Source organism: Grampus griseus (assembly GCF_964374135.1).
Source record: "Grampus griseus genome assembly, chromosome: 11".
Taxonomy (NCBI): domain Eukaryota; kingdom Metazoa; phylum Chordata; class Mammalia; order Artiodactyla; family Delphinidae; genus Grampus; species Grampus griseus.
In genome coordinates, this window is record NC_139005.1 from 91,973,883 (window position 1) to 91,987,278 (window position 13,396).

At 56.6% G+C, this 13,396-nt stretch overlaps 1 protein-coding gene across 1 annotated transcript in view; it reads right to left on the reverse strand.

The window, feature by feature from the left end:
• TMPRSS6 (transmembrane serine protease 6) overlaps window positions 1–13,396 on the reverse strand; it is a 37,872-nt gene that overhangs the window by 2,614 nt on the left and 21,862 nt on the right. The window contains exons 11-16 of the mRNA XM_082665062.1: window positions 5,557–5,702; window positions 5,091–5,189; window positions 4,004–4,117; window positions 2,608–2,724; window positions 2,111–2,279; window positions 485–756 (exon numbers count right to left, since the gene is read on the reverse strand). Of these exons, the coding sequence (XP_082521188.1) occupies window positions 485–756; window positions 2,111–2,279; window positions 2,608–2,724; window positions 4,004–4,117; window positions 5,091–5,189; window positions 5,557–5,702 (917 nt within the window). The remainder of the gene's footprint in view (window positions 1–484; window positions 757–2,110; window positions 2,280–2,607; window positions 2,725–4,003; window positions 4,118–5,090; window positions 5,190–5,556; window positions 5,703–13,396) is intronic.

Sequence of the window (13,396 nt, forward strand, 5' to 3'; positions counted from 1 at the left end):
TCTGAGCCTCCGTTTCCCCATCCTTAAGATGGGGTCCGTGCTAACCAATAGCTAGGGTTATTGGATGGATTAAATGAAATCATGTTCCCCTAAAATCTAACCTCCATGCGGTAAGTGTTAATAATTAAGAGCCTCCCCCCAACACAGACACATACCCCCCCACCCCCCGCTGTCCAAGGAGCAGAGGGTTGGAGCTTGCCCACGGGCTGTGGGGTCCCTGGCCTGCCCCATCACTCCACACTTATCCCCTAGGATATCCTTCCATGACCTTGGTTCTCCTTAAATGCCCTTCTGGCAGGAAGGGAAGGGGAGAGGCCCACGGCCATAGTTAAAGGTTTTTTCCCATGAAATCCAGCCCAATTTAATCCCAGGACTAGCGGGCCTCTGGAGGGGAGCCCCAGGGCCCCCTGCCAGTTCACCTCCAGGCTCAGAAGCTGCATGAAGGGGGACCCATCCCATCTCCCCTGCCCGCAGTCCAGCTCACCACCCTCACGCAGGGCACCCCAGCCCGTGATCCAGCAGTGCAGGCCCGGCTCGAAGAAGTGGGAGCGCGCGGGCAGGCAGACGGGTTGCACGGAGGCCGAGCGCACCACGGGGTGGTCGAGCTGCAGCAGGGCCACGTCATAGTCGTGGCTGTCCTCCTCATGGTACGGGTGCAGGAGCAGGCGGCTCACCTTGAAGGACACCTCACCTGGCCAGCGAGCGCTCTGCCACACTTTGCCCAGGAACACGGTCCACAGCGCCGGGGACGCCATGCTAAGGGCAGAGACGGGGACTCGCTCAGCGGCCGCCTCCCCGATCCCATCCCAGCTCCCTAGGGTAGCCAGCTTTCCCCCGGGACACCAGCCTCCAACCCATCCCCGCCCTGCTCTGGAAGGCCAGGCGGCTGGTGGTATGGTGTTCAGTGGTGGCCCTGGAGCCCTCCTGCCTGGGTTCCAGCTCCAGCGTCATCCCTCCCGAGGTGAGTGTGCACCTCTCTAGGCCTCAGTCACCCCATCTGCAAAATGGGAATAGCATCACCTACTCATATGTGCCTGAGGGAATTCAATAAGACTTTGTATGTAACAAAAATTAGCACAGTGCCAGGCGCTGGCAGATCATTCTCTCCTTTTTTCTGTGCACTTTATAGATGGGGCAGCTGGGAACGCCCTGAAACTTGCTGGTCCTCAGGAGGAGGGGGAGGGAGTTGAGTGTGGGAGAATTGGCAGAGACTGGGCTGTGCAGACCCCTGGAGGCCGGGTCAGCATCCAGGTCTTTCTCTACCTTGTGGGCAGTGGGGAGCCAGGGATGAAGTGAAAGAAGCTGGGTAGTCAGATCGCACCCAGAAGGGCACCTGGGCACCTGGGCAGAGGATGCAAAAGGGAACTGGGCTCTGGGCTGCCGGGGTGACCCAGGGGTGATGGTGGCAGCATGGACAGGCAGTGGCTGAAGATTCTCCAGACCACTGAGAGGGCTTGCTGCCTCGCTGAGTGTGAGGGGAGGGGGTGCCCTGGTGGCTCCAGGCCTTTGGCAAGGACTGTAGACCCAGGACAGAGGAGAAGGTGTGGGGACAGAGTCCAGAACTGGCCGTGCTGGGGGGCGGGTCTGGGACACCAGACCTCAGGCTAGGGGTGGAGAGTGGGTGCTGTCAGCCCACCACGGAGATGAGGAAGATGTCTGTAGGGCAGGGTGAGATGTCCCTTCTTGTGGGTTTCTCTGCCCCACCTCTCCCGCCCCAGGTCACAGACAGGCATGCCTGGAGGAGGGGGTTTATGGCCTATGACCAGGTCAGGCAGTTCTGTTTTCTGCTGTCCCCCAGTGTCTAGCACAGCCCCTGGCACACAGTAGGAGCACAACGAATATCATTGAATGGATGAATGAGTAAATAAATGAATCACTGACCCAGCTGAAAGCAAGATACCAAAAGTAGAGCACAGAGAGGTCAAGCAGTCTCACCAGGGGCACAGAGCGTGCTCGCGGTGGAGCAGGGCTGAACCCAAGGGTCGGAACAGCCAGTCTGAGGGGCTTCCCACCGCCCTCCCCTCTGCTTAGGTTTCAGACACACCGTACCCTGTCACAGCCTTCCCTACCCCACCTCTCGCGGCCCACGTCCCCGTGCCGTCCCCCTCACCTGTCCTCCTGGAAGCAGTGGGCAGCGGTGATGACCCAGCGGTCAGCGATGAGGGCCCCCCCGCAGATGTGTCGGCCCCGAACCTGGAGGCTGGCCTGCCAGGGCCACTCACCCTCCGAGGACTCGACCCCGCCCACGATGCGGCCCGAGGGGCCCTGGAGGCCACAGTCTAGGGGTGGAGGAGGGGCAGGGATGGACAGAGGGGGAGCGGCCGCAGAGAAACAGACACAGAGAAAAAGAGAAGGGGGAGGCAGGAAGGGCGAGCAGAGGAGCGACACGAAGGGGACAGGGAAAGAGAATGAAGGGGCGAGGGAGGGAGAGAGGCGGGCAGGACCCACACCAGGGGCAGAGGCGGGGTAGAAAGAGACAGACGGACAGACTGATGAGCTCTCCCTCCAGCTCCGCAGCGGGGTACCTCCCTCGCTCCCACGCTGGACGGCCCCGCAGGCGGAGGGGCACGCCGCCCAGCCCAGCCTGTTGGAGCCCCCAGGGCTCACCACAGTGCTGCTCGTCCGAGCCGTCCTTGCAGTCGGGGTGCCCGTCGCACTGTGGGTTGGGCTTCTTCACACAACTGCGGTCCTCACACTGGAAAGTGAAGGTCCCGCAAGGCACCCCTGGAATAGAGGGGGTGGGGGCAGGGCTTAGAGGGCGGGTCCCTGAGCCCAAAGGAGCCTCCAAAACAAGGCCGGGGAAGACAGAGCCTGGAAGAGGCCAGGAGGCGACCGGGGAGGGTCTCTTGACCCCAGTAAAGGGTTCCCTGAGGCTCCTTTAAGGAGCCCCTAAAGGCCACGTCCCCTCCGCACCCCACACGCTGGTCTGTTAAGAGAAGGCAGTGTCCCCCCTCTCAGACCTGGGCACCTGACAGTAAGATTACGCCTCCCTCCAGGTATGGTACCTGAAGGCAGACCCGTGCCTCCACTTTCAGCCCAGGGAGGCCCCAAGAGCGCGGCTCTGCCTCTCCCATCAGACTGAGCTCCCCTCCCAGCCTGGCAGCCCGCGGGGCCCTGCCCCCCCCAGCCACACAGCTGCACCTCACTGCCTTCACCGTGCACAGCTTCCTCCTCCACAGTTTTCGCCTGCTCTCCTTTCCTTCGCTACTTAAATTTCACCTCCCTTCAAGGCCCAGTTCAAAGCCTGCCTCTTCCAGGAAGCTTTCTCAGCCTGATCTCATTCTCCAGTCTTCATACGCTACTGTACATGATGTCCAGAAGGTCTGGGCCAAAGAGAGTCACCCATCATTTTTTTTTTTTTTCTACTATCAGATAATCCCCAGAGGGCAGGGACCACTTTGGTGTCTTTTATTCTCATTTCTCAACTCTGCCTCGCGTATCACTGGGTCGTCTATGAGTGAAGGTTGGCTGGGCAGATGGATGGATGGACGGACGAATGGATAAAACACTGGAGACTCAGGAGATCGGGCAGACCAACAAATGGGTGACTTGATGGTCTGGTAAGAAGGCTGACAAGCAGCTATCTGGGTGGATAAATGAGTGGATGTAAGGACTAATGGACAAACATGTAGTTAGAGAGATCCGTGGATGCATGGCTGGAGGATGGAACAATGGACATACAGAGAGGCAGTTGGGTAAACCAGTAAGTGAGTAGATTGATGGCTTAGTGGATAGGGAGATAGGTGGTTGGACAGGCCGATGGATGAGTGAGTGAGTGGATGTGTGAATCAATGGACAGACAAGATGGTTGGGGAGACCAGAAGATGGATGGATGGATGGATGGATGGATGGACAGACATATGGGCATACTTATAAATGGGTTGGGAAGCATTTGGACAAGAGAGCAGAAAGCTTTGAGGAAGAAGCACGCAGAAGGGCTGGGCTATCTGGCTGAGCGCATTCTTCGGTTTCCCTCTAGATACCTGGTCGTACCCCACCCTACCTTCCTGGCACAGCTCTTCATCACTCCCATTGAGACAGTCAGGCTGCTGGTCACAGACCCTGGACAGTGAGATGCATGTGCTGTCCTCTTGGCACTGGAACGTGGCTCTGCAAACTGTATGAGGACACAGGGAGGGGACAGGTGGGAGGAAGCCAGAGGCACCAGGCTGGGACTTTGCGCTGCCTGTGACTGTGCATCGTATCGCGTGTCATGATCGCAAATCTCTTTCTCAGCTGCTTTACGCCTGAGCGTCACAGCAACCCTGTGAGATACTCCGTTTCATCGGTGGAAACAGAAATGAAGTGACTTTTCACCTGGCTGAGCCAGAGGTCACCTGGCTGAGCCAGAACTTGACGCCAGATGTTCTGGTTCCAAATAGGAGGCACCTTCACGAGCAGGATCAGAGGATCAGCGCAGAGGCAGGCACACCTCCCTTCCCTCCTGCTTCTCTCCCCACATATGTAAAACTTTGATGGGATGCAGGCGGTCTGGGGAGATCAGACTGGAACAGGCTGCACTGATGGTGACTCTGGGAGCCAGAAGCCAGGATTCAGAGGCAGAGGTATTGATCCGAGGGAGCCCTGGCTCGGGGGCCACCAGGACCCTGAGCCCCTTCTGCCAGGGCTGGGCAGTGGTGAGCACAACCTCGGGAAGAGTTGGCAGCTCCAGTCTGAACCCCTGCAGTGGAGGACCCCACTCAGAGGAGGCAGATGAAGGATCCTCTCCTTGGCCAACCTGGGTCTGCTGGGCTCTTCTTGATAGCCTTCCCCCTTCTGGTCCTACCCTCCCTCATCTGCTCTGTTCCTTCTTGGACGGCTGTCCTGGCAGAAGGCTGGGGGTGATGGCCTGGTGGGGAGAAGCCCTGAGCTGGGAGTCAGGACACCTGGGTCCCAGCTTGTCCCTGTCACTGCCCCACTGGGTGGCCCTCACTCTGTGCTTCCACCGTTCCATGTCAGCACAGCGAGGGAGCCCTACTTCCTGGATGCTGCTAATGGGAGCTGCCTGTGGGGGGCGGGTTTTGAAAGGGTGGGCTCAGCCCAGCACAGAGGTGAGGAGAGAGGAGTGACAGGGTGGGCAGGCAGCTCACCACAGTTTCTCTCATCCAGGCCGTTGGGGCAGTCTTTGACCCCGTCGCAGGCAGGCACACAGAGTCCGTTCACAGAGCAGAGGAACTCTCCAGGGCAGGCTGGACAGGGAAGGAGCCATTAGGACACGCGTCAGCATGAAAACACGTGCAGACACGAGGCACCCGTGTGCTCACATGTGTACCCACAGGCCTGTGTACACGGTCCATGTGGACATACATGTCCGGGCACATGCACACAGCACACACTCGGGTAGGTATGAGTGTATATACCTCGTGAACACCTATGACTGCCTTGCACACGTGAGCACACAGAAAGCTGCATATGTTTGTGCACACGTGTGCACATGCACACACACACACTCCTTTTGACCAGCCTCTTGGTGCTTCCAGGGACAGCTCAGAGGCAGAGAGAAGCCGCGGGGGCTTAGGGGGTCCCCGCCCCCGTCCCCAGCCTGCCCACACTCACGATCTGACTGGTTGTACAAGCCGTAGTGCACCTGCACGCCGGGCCCGGTGAGGGAGATCTGGGACGTGAAGTTGATGGTGATGCCGGCGGTGGCCACCACAGGGATCCTCTCGGCGTAGGGCTGCAGGGTTCGCAGGCCACACAGCCTGGGGGTGACCAGAGACAGGCTCAGGGCCACACGGTCTGGTCCTAGGTAAGGGACAGCCTGGGTCCCCGTGTACAGACAGGGCAAGGACAGGGCGGTCGGAAAGGAAGGGGGAGCCACATCCCCAGCCCACCCCCACCTCCTCTGTCTTGATTTCTCCCTTGGGTGGCCACTCACCCCCAGAGTCATCTAGAAAGCAGCCTGGCTATGTCACTCCCCTGCTCAAAAACCTTCAATGGCTCCCCATTGCCTGCAGGATAAAAGTTAACGTCTGGACTCTAGTTCCAGTCACCTAGGAGCTGTAAGAGTCTAGCAAGTCAGAGTCCTTCTCTGAGCCTCACTTTCCTCCCTTGTAAAACAAGGGAAATTATCATGTCTGTTGACCTGACATCTGACAAAAGTCTCCAATGTGTCAGTGGGAGCAATAGTCCTTGACTGGTCTGCTCTCCATAGACTGGAAGGGATGTTCCTCCCGTGCTCGGTGTGGAGTGAGAAGGCAGCCTCACTCCCCATTCAGGCCTTTCCCTCCCACTGAGAAGCCTCCACAGCCCTGGTGGCTTCCCTGTGACCCTCTGGGCATGAGGGAGGCACCAGTCCCGCTCCCAGGATCAGCAGTGCCATGCTGATGGGCGGCACCTTCTCCGTGAGTGGCCACACTCGGGTGGGACCACCCCCCAGCTGTGGGAGCACACTCACATCCCTGTCGGACACCCCCGTCCCCATCAATCATGCTCTCGTTCCCACAGAGCAGGTGGGATTCCCCGCAGAGAGCAGGTAAGAATCCTCCCGACTCCAGGGTGAGGGGCACGGCGCTCATCCCACACGGTGCCTGGTCACACCTGGCCTTACACAGCAAGAGGCCATGCTTTCATGGAGCAGGCGCAGCCACGCCCCCCAAGCAGCGGGACCCTCCTCAGAGAGCAGCCTGGGGTTCCCTGCCTTCCCAGGCGGGACACCCTCAACAGAACAGATGTGTTGGCCCCATCAGCTCCTAGGAATGCCTCCCACAGGGAAGGGAGTATCCTCACAGAGCAAACAGGAATGCCTTTACAGGTGAGGGAAACACCCAGAACACGGGTGGAAAGGTCTGCAGACAGAGGTGAAAATGCCCCCAGCAGAGAAGGTAGGAGGAAGTCAAGAGAGCAAGTGGGAGTGCCCCAAAGCATGATGGGAACATCCCACAGCAGATGCAGCAGCCCACAGAGCCAGAGGCCAGAGGTTTCCTCAGAACTTCCAGAACACGGCAAGCATTTAATAGTTCAGTAATAGTTGGAGGCCCCGTTGCATGGGGATTTTGAGGTTCTCACAGCAACTCCACCCTGTGAGGAGGGATTGTTCTCATCCCGCTCTCCAGATAAGGCTCAGGAAAGGAAGTGCTGAGGTGGACGAGAAGCCAGCTTCCTCAGGACCCAGGAGGCCCCACCCAGCCTGCACTGTGCGGAGGTGCACCCTGACCGTCACTGCCACATGAACTCTAGGGGCTGAGCCCTCACGTTCCCCATGACTCCCCTCAGACCTGGCCTAAGGTTTAGTTTCCCCATATACTGTTTGCCTGCAGTGATATTCTTGCCCCCATACAAATAAACAGTTCTCAAAGTATGGTCTGGGGACCACTTGGGGTCCAGAGTAAAAATTATTTTTATAATAATTCTCAGGTATCATTTTCCTTTTTCACTCTCTTCTCACACAAGGTAGAGTGGAATTTTCCAGAGCCTATGTGATGTGTAACCCATTGAATGAGGAAGCAGGTGTGGGGATTCATTTGTGGTCTACTAATCCAATTATTAAAGAAAGTTGCAAAAACGTAAAACGGTGAGATTATTCCTCACCAAATGTTTTTAGTTTGGGAAATATAATTAATTTTTCATAAAATATGTCCTTTATGTTAAAATGTAATGGGTTTCTTATTATTTTAAATGAACTGATAAATATTTTTAAATGTTCTCGGTTTTCATTTCTAATACTGTAAATATAGGTTAAAAATATAGTTTTTATACAAGGCATAAAACTCTCTGGGGTGCTCCATAATTAAAGAGTACAGAGGGGTTCTGAGATGGAAAATTTTGAGAACCACTGCTCTGCAGCCCAGGGGGACCAGAGCGGGATGAGGTGCCACCAGGGGGCGCTCCTGCACAAGCCTCGTCCTTATCCTTTTAAAACTAAGGAAGCAAGGGGGTGTTGTGGTTTGTTTTTAAAGTAGATAAACAAATGCTATCATGGATTACTATCCCCAGAGAATTGCCCTGGAGAGTGGACAGGGGATCTGGGGGCTGGGAAATACCGGGCAGGGGGAAATGAGGAATCAGGTACGTTCCTGAACATGCTTAAGGTTCAGGGGCCTGGGGCACTGTCCCCAGACAGTCACGGGAGACTGTGGAGAGACAGGGAAGGAACCAGAGCCGGGTTGGAGGGCAGTGGAATGTTTCAGTTTATAAGAATTTGAGGGCTGCATGGTCACCTCAAGCCTTAGCCAGAGGCTCTAAGACACCAGCATCTGTCAGTAGGACATTTCTCTACTGACATCCAAGAGAGGATTCCAGGGTCAGCCTGCAGCTCAGCCTGGTACTCAGGAACTGCTCAGCCTGGGCAGCATTCAGTTCTCAGCCTGGAGGCCTGGGGCAGACAGGAGGTGGCAGAATTTCTGGGGCGAGGCTCTTCATTAGCAGGAGCCAGAAAAGAGGCTGTAATCCGGCAGCTCAGGCTGAATCACTCAGCCTAAGGACGATCTGTTTAGCCTGTGCAGTATTAAAAACTTCTTTTCAAATGTAGTTGCCAGCTAATTGCACATAACATCTTAGATTCTTGCTTCTGAAAACTAAGCCCTAGAAACACTGGCTGGAAGTGATCAGAGGCTGCCCGGATTAGGCGGGGCACGTGCGGCCCAGCTAACCAGGTTCCTCCCTCCCTCCCTCTCCCCCACGCAGCCTGCCTCAAGGAACTACGCACGCACTGGCCCGGCCCCTTTGCACATCATCATTTCTGGTTCTTGCCACAGTGCCTTCTGCGTGAGGGTTTGCGTCCTCTGGCTCTCCAATCCCTCCCCATCCACCAAATGCTGCCCCCTCCCCCCAAACCCTGTCCAAGGAGCACCAGAAGTCTGAAAGCTGTGGAGTCCACGTTTCCTCTCAGCTACAAAGTGCTGGGGGTCTGAAAGCACATTTTTGCACCGGGGCTGCCTTGCGCTTTCTCACTTTTCTGGATTTGGAGAAGTTTCCTTCTTGCCTCACCTAGACAGTAAGCAGGGATCCGGTCAAACTTGCATGTCAGCAACTCTACACAGGGAGGAGTTCAAGAAAGATTGGATGGTAGATGGATGGATGGATGGACAGAAGGAAGGAAGGGTGGGTTGGTGTATTGATGGATGGCTAAATGGATGGAAGGAAGAAAGAATTGGTGGATGGATGGATGGATGGATGGATGGAAGGAAGGAAGGAAGGATGGAAGGATGGATGGAAGGATAGATGGATGGATACACACATACATGCATTCCCTTCCCTAAAGACAGGTTAAATGGGAAAGACAGTCAGCAAAGACAAGCACTAAAAAGAGGGAGGACAGCAGTCTCACTTGGTGGCCAGAGTGGTGGACCTGCAGCTGCAGAGCTGAGGCTGGGCTCTGCCACATGAACCAGCTGTGCGACCTTGGGCATCTGCCTCAACCTCAGCAAGCTCCCATTTTCAAGTCTGTAAGATGGGGTGACAGATCCCTTGTAGGGTGTTTTATGGCATGCATGAGAAATGATTTCTTTGAAAACCAGCTGCTATCGTCGGGCTGTGCGCTCACCAAGGGCAGCAGCTGGAGCTCCTTCTTCCTCATCGCCAGCACCCGGCAGTGCCCGAGGAGCCTCTGTGGCCGCCCAGGGGATCAAAGGAGCAGAAGGGCCGCCCCATAGCCAGGCCGGGCCTGAGGGGCTCCAGCAGACCTGAGGAGCCAGGGGCTCTGCCTGTCCCCATCGGTGAAGTGGAAATGGTTGCCGGATTTCACGAGGTCAGCTCCCTGCCCCGCCCCCAGGCCACTCAAAGGGCATGAGGCCTCTGCTGGGGAGAAACTGGGTAGAAAACAGGGAGGTAGGGGGAAGGCAGAAAGGGCTCGGGGGAGTGAGGTGACAGTGCCCAAGGATGCCCCGCCCGTGGGGGAACCCGCGCCAGCCTCTCCTCATCACTGTGCTGGCACCTGAGGGGTGAGACACCCTCTCCCCACACCCACCCTCTGTCGCTCCTCGTCAATGGCCATTCTGGGCCCCAGGACTGTGCCTCCCCCTCCCTACAAATCCTGTGCCTGGAAATCTACACCCTTCCCCAGACCTCTTGTGTCTTTGCCACCCACACAAGCAGATTTTCCAACAAATGCTTATTCAAAGAATTTCCCAGCAACTACATAGGCCGCTGGTTATCAAAAAAGATCAGAACTAGAGGAAATGGTTTGTCCGGTGCTTACAGTCTGGAGGTACACCTCTGCCTTCCCTTCCACCCTCAGACACGGGCAGGAGCCTGGGGGCAGGGGGCCACGAGTCTCCACCGCGGGACCCCGGACCCTTAACGAAGGTCTGAGAAGTCAGGGATGGGACTTCCCAGGCTGCTCTCGGAGGTGACGAGAGGAGAGCCCCAGAAGCTGTCCGTCCCCTCGGCAGGATGCCAGTGCGTTAGTCGGGACGGCTCGGCCAAGGGAGGGAACAGCTGGCACAGCTGCTCGGAGGATCTGCAGGAAGATTCTGCTCGAGTGTGAGCGCACAGATGAGCACGCGTACGTGCATGGATGTGCGCACACAGGCCCGCACGCTGCCACACACGCTCTGGATCATGCTGCCTAGCTCAACTCTGGTTTCTCTAGTTACGAGCTGGGTGACTTTGTGTGAATGTCTTTGCCTCTCTGTGCCTCAGTCCCTCATTGGTCTATGAAGGAGGCAGTGCGGGGCCTGCTTCCTCGCCAGGTTGCTGAGGGTGATGGAAACGGCACCTGAGCTCTGGGCCTGCCTGGTGCAGAGCCCAGAGCCAGTTACGAACTCATGGCCAGTGCCTTCTGGAGCTCCTGCCCATCCCGGCCTGCAGGAGCCGGCGTCCTCCACCCACGATCTCACTTACTCCTCCCTGGATGGGGACCTGCTGCATGCCCACTTTTCAGATGAGTTACCTGAGGCTGGGAGGGGTGAGTCCTCGCTGAATGGAAGGAGAGGAGCCAGGGTTTGAACACTGCTGTGTCTCATTTCAACAGCTAAGCTCTTTCCACCTCTCCAGCCCAACTTGGAATGACATTTCATTAGGAGCTAATAAACACAACTTATTGGAAGACATCTTTCTGATGGGTAAATAATAAAAAGTTGGGGCCCTGGACCCTGGGCAGGCCTAACCCCCTTGTTTTACAGATGAGGAAGGGGGTGTACCCAGAGTTACATGCAGAAACCAGGTAACCAGACGCCCCCAAGCACATCTTCAACCCCCCAGCAGGGGGGGGAGGCTTGGGAAGAGGGAGGAGGGGGTGGGAGTGCCGGGCCTTGTCAAACCTCACCCTCCCACCCCACCCACAACCCAGCTGCACCCTGGTCCCTTGCCACCACTTCAAAAATGCAAAAAGACAAGGACAAGAAGCCAAGTTTTTAGTCCTCCCTAGACCTCAGTTTTCCCACCTGTACAATGGGTGAGGGTAGGGCTCGATGGTCAGCCCAGCCCACTTTCTATAGCTCAACGGTGCTTTGAGACAGTGGGGAAGGTGAGACCCCTCCAACCCCGATAGACTCTGTCACAGTGCCTGAAATTTCACCATTGCACTATCATTCCTTCTGATGAAGACTCTCCCCATCTGCGGTCCACACTTGAAACCCAAGGGTAGCTCATGAAGTCCCAGCCCCCAGTGCCCACACCTTTGCCTGACCCTCCTGGCTACGTCAGGGAGGCAGGAAGAAGGCCCTGCAGGGGGAGCACGTTGTGGACCACCGTGTGACCTGCTGTTCATGGCTAGTGGTGGGCATGGGAGAGAGGCCCTGACTGCGGACCCATCTGGGTACTACTTAATCCCACTGAGCCTCGATTCCCTTCTCTGGGAAATGGAACGATGATGCCTCTGACATCACAGGCTGTCGGGCCATGAACTGATGCCCTGTGCTGAGCACCAAGCAGGTGGAATGGGGCGCCTGGTGCCAGGGCCCGGCTCCCGGCTAATGGAATAGCCATGGCGCTGGGGACTAAGTGCGGGAGTATCAGACCCAGGCCCTTCTCACCCCTTCCTAGCCCCTCGTCGAGATATCAGATTCAGCTATGGGGTTGAGAGGGTGGCGGGAAAAAACGTTATCATCATGTGGAGAACCGTGAATCGAGGACCACTCTCAGGGTCACTCTGGGCTCCTGACACTGGGGGGTGAGCCCAGCCATCCCCAGTCTGGGAAGCCCCCAGGCAGGTGGGGAGGGGCCCTGAGGGAGCACCACAGAGGTGGCACAGAAATGCCACCCACATGCTGGGACCCGTGGGACAAGATGCCTTCTGCTCTCCAAAAAGCACCGGGCCAGAGTCACACCACCTGACATCACCCCCAAACAGCACAGGCCTGAACTCACACCCTCGGCACGTCTTCTTTTTCCTTTTAATCATGGTCCCTGATAAATTGCAAACTCCCTGGAAAGGATGATGACGAGTGAACGAGCATCACCAATCCCCGTCCCCTCTCGTCTGGCTGACGCTTTTCAAAAGGATCAACCGATAAGCAAAATACAAGCGTTGGACTTCCCTGGTGGCGCAGTGGTTAAGAATCCGCCTGCCAAGGCAGGGGACACGGGTTCGAGCCCTGCTGCGGGAAGATCCCACATGCCACGGAGCAACTAAGCCCATGTGCCACAACTACTGAGCCCGAGTGCCACAACTACTGAAGTCCACGCGCCTAGAGTCCATGCTCCGCAACAAGAGAAGCCACCCAATGAGACGCCTGCGCACCGCAACGAAGAGAAGCCCCCGCTCGCTGCAACTACAGAAAAGCCCGCGTGCAGCAACAAAGACCCAACGCAGCCAAAAATAAAAAATAAATTTATATATATATAAAAAATATATGCAAGCATTGGTGAACGTGGACACCAACCCCAGAATCCAAGAATTCCAGAGTCCTAGAACTTTCCAATTTTAGTGTGCTGGAATCTTGGATACTCAAAATCTTTGAAATCAAGAACCTTGCATATTAGAATCCCAGCCTCCATTAGACCCCTAGGACCTCAGGGTTGGAAGGCGAGCAGACGCCCAATCTGCTACTAGATGTAGAATCTTCTCTTCAGTATCTCTGTACCGCAGGTGGGGAGGGGTCTCCCCAGATCTGCAAGGCTACTTTGAGATCCCTTCTCTCTCCCCAAGCCTCTGCCCCCGCTGCAAAAATGGAACCATGGGAGGGTGTCCTTCTGCTTTCCCTCCATGCCCCCATTATCCCCTGTGCGTGACCCATCCTCTCTGCCTCTGAGGGACGCTCCCGCACAGCATTTAGACACAGAGCCCCTCCCCTTGTAAATACCCCCTCCTTGAATGCCCTAGTTCTCTCCTTCACTCCCCAGACCAGGGAAAGCGCGTCTGCACTGCCTCCGTTCCCTGCTTCCCTTGCAGCCGTCAGGACCAACAGTGGCCCACAGGGTGCCAGCCACAGTGGGCATTTCCCAGCCTTCATCCGACTGATCAAACTGCATCACGTCGACCAGAGGACGGCCTGGCCACGCTGCGTCCTGCCCA